This window comes from Megalobrama amblycephala, linkage group LG24 (genome assembly GCF_018812025.1).
Source record: "Megalobrama amblycephala isolate DHTTF-2021 linkage group LG24, ASM1881202v1, whole genome shotgun sequence".
Taxonomy (NCBI): Eukaryota; Metazoa; Chordata; class Actinopteri; order Cypriniformes; family Xenocyprididae; genus Megalobrama; species Megalobrama amblycephala.
In genome coordinates this window covers 30815738-30830611 of record NC_063067.1, presented here as the reverse complement: position 1 = coordinate 30830611, position 14874 = coordinate 30815738, and the positions used below count along the sequence as shown (strand labels likewise).

At 39.6% G+C, this 14874-nt stretch overlaps 1 protein-coding gene across 1 annotated transcript in view; it reads left to right on the top strand.

The window, feature by feature from the left end:
- The first annotated feature begins 2315 nt into the window (after positions 1 to 2315).
- The window catches only part of LOC125259787 (stonustoxin subunit alpha-like), an 18254-nt gene continuing 5695 nt past the window's right edge, over positions 2316 to 14874 (top strand). Inside the window, exon 1 of the mRNA XM_048177707.1 lies at positions 2316 to 2360. Within this exon, the coding sequence (XP_048033664.1) occupies positions 2316 to 2360 (45 nt within the window). The remainder of the gene's footprint in view (positions 2361 to 14874) is intronic.

The window sequence follows — 14874 nt, the reverse complement described above, 5'->3', positions numbered from 1 at the left end:
GCAAATGAGTTCCACAGGGGAAAGAAGGGGGGCCACACTGTGTGTGTCCCCTCTGATGCCAGCAGCCAATCACAGCACTCGAATGGGGAAGCGCCAAATTGCAATCTCCTCATCGGAAAGGGATAAAGGTACCCTTTCAACAGACACTCCTCGTTCTGGGTCTCAACTCTGTAAGGAGTGAGACACTAACAGATATGCTGTTCTGAGTCCTGGCTTGGAAAGCTGAGACACTAACAGATACAACACTGTTCTGAGCCTGAGACGATAAAAGGTCCCACGATGTGAGTCTACAGCTTGTGAGGCAGCAACAGAGACGACCACATTCTGAGCTTCCAGCCTGTGAGGAAAGAGAAATTAACAAACACTACGTTCAGAGTTTCTATCCAGCGAGACAGTAACAACATCTGCAACAAGAGCAAACCTTCACTCCGAGGTACCTTCATCTGCGTGTTCCAGATTGTTAAGGACCTTCTGCACCTACACCAGGGCCTCATCTGCGTGTTCCAGATTTTGGGACCCTTTGGTGCTCCAGGAGATCAGCATCCCACAGAGCTTCGTGTTCAAGACTGTTGAAACAGATTCTGGCTCCTCTCCCCACTGCATTGTCACCCAGCACAACCAGTGGAAGACGTCACCATCATCGGATTCAACCACGTGGAACGTAAATATCACTTAACCAAACCTCTTTCCAGAGACCTTGGCATTGTTGTATATTATCAGTATATAATTTCCTAATTCCCGTTAGAAGTAATATAGCTGACGTTAGTTAATAACAAATAATCTCTTATTTATTTGTTTGGTGCATAATAAGGTTCTCCACCTTATTATTTTCAGAGAAACAGTTTATCTTTCCATAAGATAACGTAACTCTTCCATAGCCACACCCAACTTAATCACTTGTATTCTATGTATCTTATGCACTTTATTCCTTTATCATTCATGGTATTCATTTAGTAGTTGTGTTAGTTATTCTTGATTATCTTTTGTAAATAAAATTTATTTTATTACACTTGTGTCTTCCTTGTGCTGATAGTACAGAAGAGGCTCTACAAGTTAGCAATATCACCAATCTTTCAAATAAATCAGCTGACCACTTTACGTTAACTCTAAATGAATGAAAGCCCCTGTTGAGAGTGTTCTCATACTGCCAAGGTAAAAGACCTTGACTGGTGCCCTGAACTAGGGGGGGAAGTGGTCGTCTGATGTACTCATAATCACACCTTGAGTGACGTGTGATCCAAAAATCACAATGTCAGCGGTGACGTGAGTACCAATCCCTAAATTACTTTGCGTCCTTGGATGGGCAAAAATAAAATCACTGCAAAAGTAAATGTTGTTTGCGGGCAGCCAATGAAGACCATTTGGTTTTCGTAGTAATCATTCAACAGAATCAGCAAATTGTCTGTAGAGAAAGTCAAAGGCTTGCTAGATAAGAGTGTGTGTTGTTGGTGCTGCCGTTTTAGATCTAAAGAAGGCATTTGACACTGTTGATCATCAGGTTCTTTTATCTAAACTAACAAATTGAAATTTTTCAGAAGAGGCAATACTCTGGATAAAATCATATCTTTCAAATAGGAAACAATGTGTGTTGATGGTACAAATTCTTCTTACCTTGCTTGCCTCAAGGGGGTTCCACAAGACTCCATCTTTGGACCAATTTTATTTTCACTTTATATTAATGATTTACCTGGAATATTATTGGACACACACACACACACACACACACACACACACAAAAAAAAAAGTATGATGTTTGCAAAAGAACTAGTAGAGATGGCACATTTAAAGGCATTCCTGAGAGGGGAGGAGCTTGAAATTGTTAAAGAGTTTACGTATCTTGGGGTGACTTTGGATTCTGCTTTAACTTTTAAAAGTCATGTTAAAAAGTTGTCTAATACTGTAAAATTTAATTTAAAGAATTTTAAGTTCATTAGGCCAGTCGGTGCTGCCAGGTTGTTGTTACGGTTGGTGTTGTAAGGATGAAGCATTCACGGGCTTCCACAGCAAATGGGTATTTAATGATACAATGAAGAGATACAACATCAACACATAGAATAACATATAAGAACAGACAAGGAGTGAAGGGAGTGAGTCCATATATATAGGGAGTGCAAACGAGGAAGTCCAGGTGATGATGATGAGTGATGATGGGGAGATGACGAGGGAAGTGAGTGCAGGTGTGGAGAACAGGAGGATCATGGGAATTGGAGTTCTGGAGACAAGGGATCTGTGACAGTACCTCCCCCTCCCGGTAGGCGTGACCTCACGCCGTAGATGGAACACCGGGGAGGGGGGGTGGGTGCCCTGGAGACCTCATGCCGGCGCAGGGAGAGGCATGGGTAGGAGTGGAGGTGTCCAGGGTGGGTCCATGAGCCATGGCGGGTCAGGTGCAGTGGGCAGCCATGGTGGATCAGGTGCAGTGGGCAGCCATGGCGGATCAGGTGCAGTGGGCAGCCATGGCGGATCAGGTGCAGTGGGCAGCCATGGCGGGTCAGGTGCAGCGGGTCAGGTGCAGCGGGCAGCCATGGCGGGTCAGGTGCAGTGGGCGGCCATGGCAAAACCCCACCCACATGTGTGTCCCCACATGTCCCCCACCCACGGGTACTTGCCCCCCCCCAAAAAAATACTTGGGGAGGTTTAGGATCATTTTGAGGAGTCCAAGGAATCTCATGGATTTGTGGGTGGAGGAGCATGGAGCTGGCTTGGCGGCGCGTGGAGCGGCTGATTCGGCTGCGGCGCGTGGAACGGCTGGCTCGGCGGCTGAGACTGGAGCGGAGGGCTCGGCGGCTGAGACTGGAGCGGGGGGGCTCGGCGGCTGAGACTGGAGCGGGGGGGCTCTGCGGCTGAGACTGGAGCGGGGGGCTCGGCGGCTGAGACTGGAGATGAGGGCTCTGTAACAAAGTCTATCAACCAGCCAGCATCCTCTGGTGGCCCGTGAAAGGCTGGAGCGGATTGCTCGGTGGCGGCGACTGGAGCAGAGGGCTCGGCGGCGAGCCCTCAGGGGAGCAGCCGAATCAGCCGCTCCACGCGCCGCCAAGCCAACTCCATGCTCCTCCACCCACGGCTGGAGCTGAGGGCTCGGCGGCGGCTGGAGCTGAGGGCTCGGCGGCGGCGGCTGGAGCTGAGGGCTCGGCGGCGGCGGCTGGAGCTGAGGGCTCCGGCGGCGGCGGCTGGAGCTGAGGGCTCGGCGGCGGCGGCTGGCGGCCAGGAGTAGGCAGGACCGTTGAAGCGGTATGTGCAGGGTTCTGGGGTGAGGTGAGCTGGCGATGCCTGATACGTTGCTGATGGGGCTGGACTGGGACTCTGGTTCCTTTGAATTTTACTGACTTCAAAGTTAGAACCATTTAAGGAGAGAATTAAATTTAGAGAATCGACTAAGGAGAAATTACAGGCTGGTTCGTTATAACGAATTATGTCCCGGTCCAGTCCCATCAGAAACACAACGTTAATACAGGCATCAGTCCAGCTCACCAAATTGGAAACCTCCAAAAACTCCTCCACATACCTCTCCAATGGCCTGCCACCCTGCCGCAAACAGCAAAGTCGTTTGTCCGCCTGGAGAGGCTTCGGGGGTAAGGGAACAAGAAAAATACCCATCCTTCGAAGTGTGGAAGTCCAGCGGTATTGGTCTGTTCTTCTGTTACGGTTGGTGTTGTAAGGATGAAGCATTCACGGACTTCCACAGCAAATGGGTATTTAATGATACAACGAAGAGATACAACATCAACACATAGAATAACATATAAGAACAGACAAGGAGTGAAGGGAGTGAGTCCATATATATAGGGAGTGCAAACGAGGAAGTCCAGGTGATGATGATGAGTGATGATGGGGAGATGACGAGGGAAGTGAATGCAGGTGCGGAGAACTGGAGGATCATGGGAATTGGAGTTCTGGAGACAAGGGATCTGTGACAGTTGTATTTATGCTCAAATTTTTTTTTTTTTCACATATTGAGTATTGTTTTAATAGTTGGTCATACATAGATGGCACAACTCCTAAGATAATAGAATCATTGTATAAGGCGGTGATAAAAGTGTTGGATAAAAAACATTCATTACAGTAACATTAAAAAAAAACTAAAAATTTTTTTGTTTTTTACATATGCTTGTCTTATTTATAAGGACTGGCATGGGCTTGCTCCACATCCATTAAATGAATTTATAAAACAGAGGACTGATTGTGGTATTGGTATAAGTCTACCATTAGAGGGGACTGCAAGGTGCCATATAGGCGAACATGTTTTGGACAAAAAAGCATTGTTTGTAATAGGGAGTAAATATTGGAATAGTTTACCACAGTCAATAAGACAATGTTCTACTTATCACACTTTTAAAGGGAAGGTTCACCCTGTTACACTTTCCTGTTTGGTCTAGGGGAGGAACGCAACAGGAAAATGGATGGCGGTAAATGAATGTGCAACAGCATGAAACAAACCTGTCTCCATAACTAGAACTGTTTCACAACAACTCGAATAACCACATATTTCACAAAAGAAATGCGTTTTTATTTACAAAGTTACACAGAAAAAAAGGGGTATCAGATTCAGAAGGGGGATATTGCCAAAACAATAAGCATGAATCAATCTAACTCCTCATTAACCAAATTACCTAAACTAAAAGAAGACAAAACAAAAAGTACATCAAAATAAGCTACAGTGTATCCGGAAAGTATTCACAGCACTTCACTTTTTCCACATTTTGTTATGTTGCAGCCTTATTCCAAAAGGGATTAAATTAATTATTTTCCTCAAAATTCTACAAACAATACCCCATATTGAAAACGTGAAAGAAGTTTGAAATCTTTGCAAATTTATTAAAAAAAAAAGAAAATCACATGTACATAAGTATTCACAGCCTTTGTCATGACACTCAAAATTGAGCTCAGGGGCTTCCTGTTTCCACTGATCATCCTTGAGATGTTTCTGCATATTGATTGGAGTCCCCTTGTGGTAAATTCAGTTGATTGGACATGATTTGGAAAGGCACACACCTGTCTATATAAGGTCCCACAGTTAACAGTACATGTCAGAGCACAAACCAAGCCTTGAAGTCCAAGGAATCGTCTGTAGGCCTCAGAGACAGGATTGTATCTAGGCACAGATCTGGGGAAGGGTACAGAAAATTTTTTACAGAAACTCTAGTTCAACAAAAGAGAAAAGAGCCACCAACTACTTGTTTTAACACAACATCAAGTCTGGGGTTGCAGATGAGACCTCAAAGCTGTTGCACACAGTCAAACAATCACCAACACTTCTCTGATGATAGCTGCAGCTTAAGCCGAGTTCAGACTGCACGATTTTCAAGGTAGTTGGGTCACTGTTCTTTTCACACTGCATGACTATCTTGGCCAGCATTCAGTCGCTGCTGTGTTCACACTGCACGATGGATCAGCGACAGAAGGTTTCACACTGCATGACTTTACAATAGGAAGAATCGCTGACAACTCTGTCTGGCACGCAAACCACGTTTCACAACCAAACACACGCGAGATGTGACAAGGAAAGAACGAGATATCACGTGTGCAAGACCGGAGTTCTCACATGAGACTGGGATTATTATTAAAAATGGTAGCCTGCAAGAAGCTTGCAATACGAATAGCCTGTGTGCTGATTTGCAGCGAAAACAAGATAAAGAAAAGAAGAATATGGAGGAGGAAATGGTTGGGGAGACACGAGGACCAAGAATTGTGTGTTCTCTTTATCTTGCTCTCTCATTGGCTGTCGGTCATCGCCGATGTAGTTTTCAGGCAGAACACTTTTCACACAGCAGGATTTTGAATCGCCAACAGGTCCAGATATTTAGCATGCCAAATATCTCACGGGCGTCGGCGACTCGTCGCCGATTCTCTCAGATCGCGCCTTTGCTCATTCACACTGCGTGATTGTCACTCACATGAACGAGCACCGATTTGCCTGTGATTTCGGGCATTTGTCGGCGATTTCTCAAAACCTGTCAGCGAGCCAAAATCTGGGCTAAAATCGTGCAGTCTGAACATGGCTTTAAATACTCTCTTTCCCCTCCCATCATCCAATCACGACTGGATACTCATTAATGAAGTCAGGTCAGGAGAAAGAAAGAGAAAAACACCACATAACCCCAAAATGAAAATTATTCAAAGATTTACTCATCCTCAAGCCATCCTATTTGTATTTGACTATCTTCTTTCAGACAAACACAATTGGAGATATATTTAAAAGTATCCTTAGTCCTACAAGGTTTATAATGGTTATAAATGAAAAAAAAAAAAAAAAATTCCATCCATAAAAAAATGAATCTATACAACTCCAGGGGGTTAATAAGTGCCTTCTGAAGCAAATTGATGTGTTTATGTACTAAGACAAGTATCCTTATTCAAAACTTTATGAAGTAAAATAACAAGCTTCCGGCGTGACAGCCATACACATTCGACATACGTCCAAAAAACTTGCACGACGTAGTACACGATGCCATGACGTTCTGCACAATGACATGACGTACTACGCATCATAGCATAGGACATAGCTTTTTGGAGACAATAACTTCAGTTTATGTTTCAGTCAATGTCACATCAGCAGATTTATCTTAATTTAAATTAACCCAAATATCTCACACTACATTTTTAAAGCAAAAAATCAAAGTTTAAACTCTTTTTTTATATGTATTGATATTGATATTTTTGTCTTTAAACAGCTTCAGATCACCATTTTCCATGTTGCGCTACATTACCACGGGAAATCATCTGCACTGAGAATGTGCATTCTTCCTAAGTTGAATACGGGAGGCGATCTGGTGAAAGCTAGATATTTTACTTTGTAAATATGGATATTTTTCTTACACAAATGCAAGCCTTCATTAACCCCCTGGAGCCGCATGGAGTATGTTTATGATGGATGGATGCACTTTCTTGAGCTTCATACTCATTGGTCCCATTCACTGCCATTATAAAGCTTGGATGCATCAGGATATTTATTAATATTTCTCCAATTGCGTTCATCAGAAAGAAGAAAGTCATATACACCTAGGATGGCTTGAGGATGAGTAAAGCTTGGGCTAATTTTCATTTTAAAGTGAACTAATCCTTTAAAGTAGAACACAGAGGTTGTTATTGAAACCTCTTAATCATGAAAACATTTGATTACATAGATTGATTAAATGCAAGTGAAACTTTATGATTATTATCAAGCCATGCTTTGAAAAGTTTGGATAGCCAGTCCATACCCTTCCCTTCTACATGATCTTTAAAAGAACAGGGCCAGTTGCATAAACATTATGTTAAGTCAGTGTCTATAGATCTAGTATGACCCACTAGCAGTTAGTCAAAAGGCAGTCAGTCTTACTTTTTTGGTATAAAATTAGGCCAATTTATGTTTTTATGTAACTGATTAAAAAAAGTTATGAACACTCATAAAAGAAAGAAAAAAATTGATGACTAACTTGTAAGACTAGTCTCAGTTGTTTGTGCAGGTCTTTCCTGTAGTACCACACCAGCGTCAGTTGAGCGGGTGTGTCTGACATTGGATGATAGCCTTATGGCAGCCAAGTGTCTTACAAAACAAATCAACACTCTTATGGTAATGTACAAGAGTAAGATGGGATATATGGATATAAGTCTGGTCAACAATCAGTTGCAATCACTTTGCATGTTCCTCTTTGGGAGGCTACTACATCAAGAGCCATTTGATTTTGTAAAATGATCTTCCTCATTACATGCACTTCTTCTGAAATGTTAGCAATAGAACTAAGTGTAGTTTTTTTTTTTGCTGTGGACTCAAACAGCTCATGTAGTGCCTGTACTTTATTCTGTAAACTGGTGACTCCTAAAAATGGCAAAAAACAAAACAAAACAAACACCAACAAAAAAAAAAACCCTTCCTAACAGTTTCAGAGATTTAATTCTTGATCTGTGTCATGATTAAATGATGTTTCACATAATGCTATCCTCGGACACTACTCACATTGCCAATAACAGATAAGCCAAATAACAACTTCCTGTCCATCCCTTAGAAAATAATAGATAAGCTTTGTTACCACAAACAAAGTGTGTGCCATTAGAACAACAAGAGTTTTAATTTCTTTAATTGTTAGAACAGTTGTGTCACATCCTGGAACAGTCACATCTGGGTTAGAATTGCTTACTACATTCTTCCCTTCAATGTGCTGTGAAAAATTCCCTTCAGATTTCATATTAAGAGCAAACTAATAGCTAGAATCAGTACTGTTGTATACAGTCAAATCCCATGAACTATAATGTTAATGAGAATAATTTCTGCTCTTGAACAGCAGTTTGTTGTCCCAGGAAAACTATACCTTAAAGACACATCTGTAAGGATTTGATATTGTCAGTGGTTCAAAATTGTGCATTTGGCAACAGTTTCACCCTGTAATTTAGTACAACTGGAATTTCCAAAAGTCATTGTGAAAATCTAGTCTTTATTATGTCATAATTGGCTGGGATTTATTATTATTATTATTATTATTATTATTTTACTTTTCACTTTTGCCATTTGTCATCTCAACATTAAGTCATAGAATACCCTAAACAAGTTGTCTGGCAGGTTTATCATTTTGATATTAGAATTGTCAGTTTTGGTGTACCATTCAGATTGCACAAATCATTCAATGCGTTTCCCATAAGCATTGTTAGCCAAATATGGTCACAAGTTCTTTCGTTATTAACTTCAACGAGTCTATGTTTGCCGCACCATAGCTCCAACGAACATCGCAAAGTTGTGTGGTTGGAATTACAATTCTCCACCTGTGGTTAGAAGCATAGTTTCTTGTTTTTATGACATATGGATTTAATAAATCCTTATCTTGAGCAAAATAAACAAGCTGATGTTACAGTCTATATTTTTTATTTCGATTATAAACAAATTTACTTCATGTCATTTAGTTTATCAAGAGATTTAAATTGCACGTTCAAGGGTGCACATGTACGTACAGTACGTGCTCTAGTATGTAAGAAGAAGCATATGATTGAAAATAAATCTGAGAAAAATGAGAATTAAGCCTCAGATGTGTCCATACATGATCTGGCATTAATTCAAACTCAAAGGAAATTCATTAAAATAAGTTATTACTCAACTACCGGCATGAAATCATTAACTAACGTGGTTGAACTACAAATTTGCAACAATATGGTTTTGGGAAACAGTTGTAGCTAGCTAGTTGATTTCTTAATACTATTGTAGATAAGAAGCGAGTTACTTTGTTGTTTGGGAAACGCAGCCTAGAATAGATTGTTGAATGGCAGGGCGGCTGTCCATCACCAAATCAGTGCTGTTAATTACGCCTATGTTACTTGTCCAATTATCGGAAAAACAAATCATATAGTGGTAATACAGTGGATTTAGATGATTGAGGAAAATATTAACACACCCAGTAATATATAGGATATAATGAGCACCTTGACATACTTATGAGTTAAAACAATGCCAAATTAATCCAGAATTAATTCAGAATATCTTAGTTCATGAAATATCTAGTAGTTTGTTCTTAAAATGTCTTCGTACACTGTTCTTGAAATGTATCAGTAGTGTATTCCTCCAGAAGAACCATCTCGAAAGTTCCAAAGTTCTACAAAATTTAGGTTGTTTTAATTCAGTTTTCCAACCTATTTTGGGTTCATTTTAAGTCAGCCATATAGTAATTTTTAAACAACAGTTGGGTTAACCCTCAGGGGTCTGAGGCTGATTTGGGGCCTGGAGAAGTTTTGACATGCCCTGACATTTGTGCTTTTTTCAGTTGTTCATAAACATATTAATGGAAAAAGTGTCATTACAGTGTATTCAGCACAAACTAGGCTACAATAATATGTAAGGAACATGTATGTACATGTTTGTATTTTTGAAGGAATAACATTTATGCATGGTTATTGAAAAAACAAAAAACTTAAGTCACTGAAATAAAGCCACAAAATTTTAAATTAAATCTGTGTTCACAAGACTTCTGGGTATTGGAGGTTGTAGACTAGAGTTTTTGCTTCAAAATTATGTAAAAATTATCATTCCTACTCCTTCATATAAAACAATAGAGAGATTTAAATTGTCTAAAACATCTTTGGTCAAGAAACACAGTATGCGTGGAGGCATGAATAATCATGAATAATGGGTGATTCTCACCTGAGAAGACAAAAGAATCAGATAAAGAGCTCTAATGACCTGCATAAATAATGAGCTCTTTCAGTCAGGTAGGCTGTGAAAAAACCCTGTTGATCATGTCTCAGCTCATCATAATGTAAATCAAACATACAGAAAAAACAGCAATACTGTGAAATATTATTACAATTTAAAATAATGGTATTCTATTATTAAAATATAATGCATTTCTATGATACAAAGTGTCTGAACAGTTATGTTACCTCTATGGCATTTCATATAGGCTTTTAGCTTAAAAGCATGCACATTTGGAGAATATTGATGGATTCTCATGTTTATGTCAATTTTCTATACAGAGGAGTAATATTTATTCAATATTTATTGTTATCACTATGAACGCTGGATACTGTTTTTAATTCATACTTGCAGCCGGAGGGCACTCTGTGCACTTTTAGTCCACAAATGCCAATGCTAAAGAAGAATAGGCAATCCAGGAAATAACTGAACTAACAGAGGACAGAGATCGCTAACTATGGCTATTCAAAACACTTTTCAAGACAATAAATACACGATTGAGACGATGTATGCATGTATTAACTCAGAATTTGCGTATGAATAGCGCTCCCTCCGTGGGCGTGGCCGCATTAGCGGATAATGAGCTGAATCACGGACTTCTGACATGGCTCTCTTTTCATACAGATTACATAAACACATAATGTTTGTTTTCGATTTGACTTGTACGATTTAAAACCTGACATTTCAACGTTTCTTTAGACATATGTGTTATTTTTTTGTCATTAGTATTCATAAGTTACAGTTCATTTTCTGAGAACTATCAGATTGGACTTCGTTCAGAGGGAGACGAGAGATCACGCATCATGTTAGTTTTCTTTATTTTACAAAAGCACAACATTTTGTTTTTACTCTGAGTGTACACAAATAAAAGAAGATATTCCACAGATTAAAATGGTGTATAGCTCTTAATTGTATGTGCAACATCGACGGAGTATTTTGAGTCTCTTTCACACTAGTTAGTAAAAAACCGCGGTGATCACGCCGGCGTGACCGCCGACCCGAGGGAGTTAAATAAAACTGCCCAGCACATTGGGCAAACCCAACCCCAGCATTTTTTTAGAGTGTAGGAACTATTTCATCATGGTTCTAAACTTGAATGCTGCAATTTCTTAACATAAATCTTTTACCAAGGCACAATACTATTTTTTACCTCTAGCAATTTCCATGCATCCTGAACTTTATTTTGTGCTTTTTTTTAAATTGATTCAGTCAAAACCATACAATACACCAAAAGAAAATCTAACATTAAAATTATCTGCCTCGGCAAGGATCAATGACATTGGTCGACCTGTGATAATTTTGAAATGACTCAGCCCAGTTTCTTTGTTAGCTGATGAACAGATACTACACAGAAATAATCTTGTTTTCAGAGTGTGATTAACTCTTTCAATCATGCCTGATGATTGCAGTTGTCTTATGCAATGATGCCATTTAATTTCCAGAAGTCTACAGACTTCCTGACATACCTGACCAGTAAAGTGTGTTTCCTGATCAGAAACAACAGTGTGTGACAATCCCCATCTGGTAATGATGTCTCAATCCAGTATTTTAGCCTTTCTTGGTGGTAAAAACTTCAACCCACATTAAGAGCTTATCATTTATTATGACTAAAACATCCTCATAACCTTTGCATTTTAGAAAGAGTCATGAAATTCCATTCACAATTCACTAAATTGTCTGCCGCAGGGTTTTCCCAACTGAATGGAATCAATTGCCAAATGAATTTAAGTTTTGACATCACACATCCGTTAACTTCTTCTGCATTTCTTTTTTTTCCCCCAAATATATTTATTATTTTTTTTGCAGATACAACTTACATTTAAGTCAAGTCAAGTCAAGTCAAATTTATTTATATAGCGCTTTTACAATTGGTAATTGTTTCAAAGCAGCTTTACATATTAGAAGCACAGAAAAAAGGGAAGTGGTTAAAAATAAGCTGTACAAACAAGCGTGGTAATATTTAACATATACAAGATGGTGCTACATTAAGCCAATGTCGGCTGACTTCCAGGGGTGGAAAAAACCCCCTAGGAGAAAACCCAGCGTGGGAAAAAAGTCCTAGGAGGGAAAAAACCCCTTGGAAGATATATATAATATATGTAAATGGATATGGAGATCAAAATCTGAATTATACATTTTTATTATAGAGATTAAAAATAGATTATATATATATATTTGTAAGCGGATACGGGGATTAAAAATCTATGCAGCCAGAACTGGATCTGTAGGCCCATTGTCTCCTGGGCTACGTTGTAGTCAGGTCCAGACACAGGTTCTCCATCTGATCTGGATACGGCCTGGATCCAGCACCCGGCAAACCTCGGGATAAGCAGAGAGACAGATATTAGCGTAGATGCCATTCTTATTCTGATGTACAGGTATATCTAGTGTTATAGGAAATGTTCTCGGTTCCGGCCGACCTAATTATTGCAGCGTAACAATCCTTTAACGGATTTGAAAAATGTTAATGTATTGATAATGTGTTATGTGTATGCAAGAGCAAAGAGATGTGTTTTTAGTCTAGATTTAAACTGACAGAGTGTGTCTGCTTCCCGAACAATGCTAGGAAGATTGTTCCAGAGTTTAGGTGCTAAATAGGAAAAGGATCTGCCGCCTTCAGTTGATTTTGATATTCTGGGTATTATCAACTGGCCTGAATTCTGAGATCGCAATAAACGTGAAGGACTATAATGCATTAAGAGCTCACTTAGGTACTGGGAGCTAAACCATTTAGAGCTTTATAAGTAAGTAGCAAGATTTTAAAATCTATACGATGTTTAATAGGGAGCCAATGTAATGTTGACAGAACTGGGCTAATATGGTCATACTTTCTGGTTCTAGTAAGAACTCTAGCTGCCGCATTTTGGACCAACTGTAGTCTGTTTAAAAGCCGAGCAGAACAACCACCCAGTAGAGCGTTACAATAATCTAGTCTTGAGGTCATGAATGCATGAATCAACTGTTCCGCATTTGTCATTGAGAGCATATGTCGTAATTTAGATATATTTTTTAGATGGAAGAAGGCGGTTTTACAGATACTAGAAACATGACTTTCAAATGAAAGATTGGTATCGAAGAGCACACCCAGGTTCCTAACTGAGGACGAAGATTTAATGGAGCACCCGTCAAGTGTTAGAGAGTATTCAAGGTTTTTTCGTGAGGAAGTTTTTGGTCCAAAGATTAGGATATCAGTTTTTTCTGAATTTAATAATAAGAAATTTCTTGTCATCCAGTTTTTAATGTCAGCTATGCATTCTGTTAGTTTTGTGAATTTGTAGGTTTCGTCAGGGCGCGAGGAAATATAGAGCTGAGTATCGTCAGCGTAGCAGTGAAAACTAACACCATGCTTCCTAATTATCTCTCCTAAGGGCAGCATGTACAGAGTGAAAAGCAACGGTCCTAGTACTGAGCCTTGTGGTACTCCATACTGAACCTGTGATCGATACGACATCTCTTCATTAATTATTACAGACTGATAACGGTCAGATAAGTACGATTTGAACCATGCCAAAGCAATTCCACTAATGCCAATATAGTTTTCAAGTCTTTTTTAAAAGAATGTTGTGATCGATAGTGTCAAAAGCAGCACTGAGATCTAATAACACTAATAGAGAAATACAGCCACGATCGGATGATAAGAGTAGATCGTTTGTAACTCTAACGAGAGCAGTCTCAGTACTATGGTATGGTCTAAATCCTGACTGGAAATCCTCACAGATTCCATTTCTTTCTAAAAAGGAGCACAGTTGTGATGAAACTGCCTTTTCTAGTATCTTTGACAGAAAAGGTAGATTCGAGATTGGCCTGTAATTTACTAAATCTCTCGGATCTAGTTGAGGTTTTTTAATAAGAGGTTTAATAATAGCCTGCTTAAAGGTTTTTGGCACGTATCCTAGTGTTAACGATGAATTAATTATATCAAGAAGTGGACCGACGACCTCTGGAAGCATTTCTTTCAGTAGTTTAGTCAGCATTGGGTCTAACATACATGTCGTTGATTTTGATGATTTGATAAGTTTAGATAATTCTTCCTCTCCTATAGTGGCGAATGATTCTAGTTTTACCTCAGGGACACTACAGTGCACTGTCTGAAGCGAAACTGTAGACGGTTGCATGTTTTTAATTTTCTCTCTAATATTATCAATCTTGCAAGTAAAGAAGTTCATAAAGTCATTACTGCTGTGCTCTATGGAAACGTCAGCAGCTGAATCTCTGTTTCTAGTTAATTTAGCCACTGTGTCAAATAAATACCTAGGATTATGTTTGTTTTCTATTAAGAGATTTGAAAAATAAGTAGATCTAGCATTTCTTATAGCCGTTCTGTACTCAATCATTTTTCTTTCCACGAAAGGCGAAAAACTTCTAGTTTTGTTTTCTTCCAACTACGTTCAGCTTTTCTAACAGCTCGTTTTAGAGCCCGAGTGTGCTCATCATACCACGGCGTTGGATTAGTTTCCTTAATCTTCTTTAGACGTAAAGGAGCGACTGCATCTAATGTGCTGGAAAAGAGAGAGCCAATAGTTTCTGTTGCAGCATCGAGTTCTTCTAAGTTGTCAGGTATACTAAGGCGATGAAACTGCTCGGGGAGATTATTTATAAAGCAATCTTTAGTGGTAGACGTGATGGTTCTACAATATTTATGGCTGGGTGGTGGTTTTGTAGCCTTGGCTAATTGTATTATACACGAGACTAAATAATGATCTGATATATCATCGCTCTGC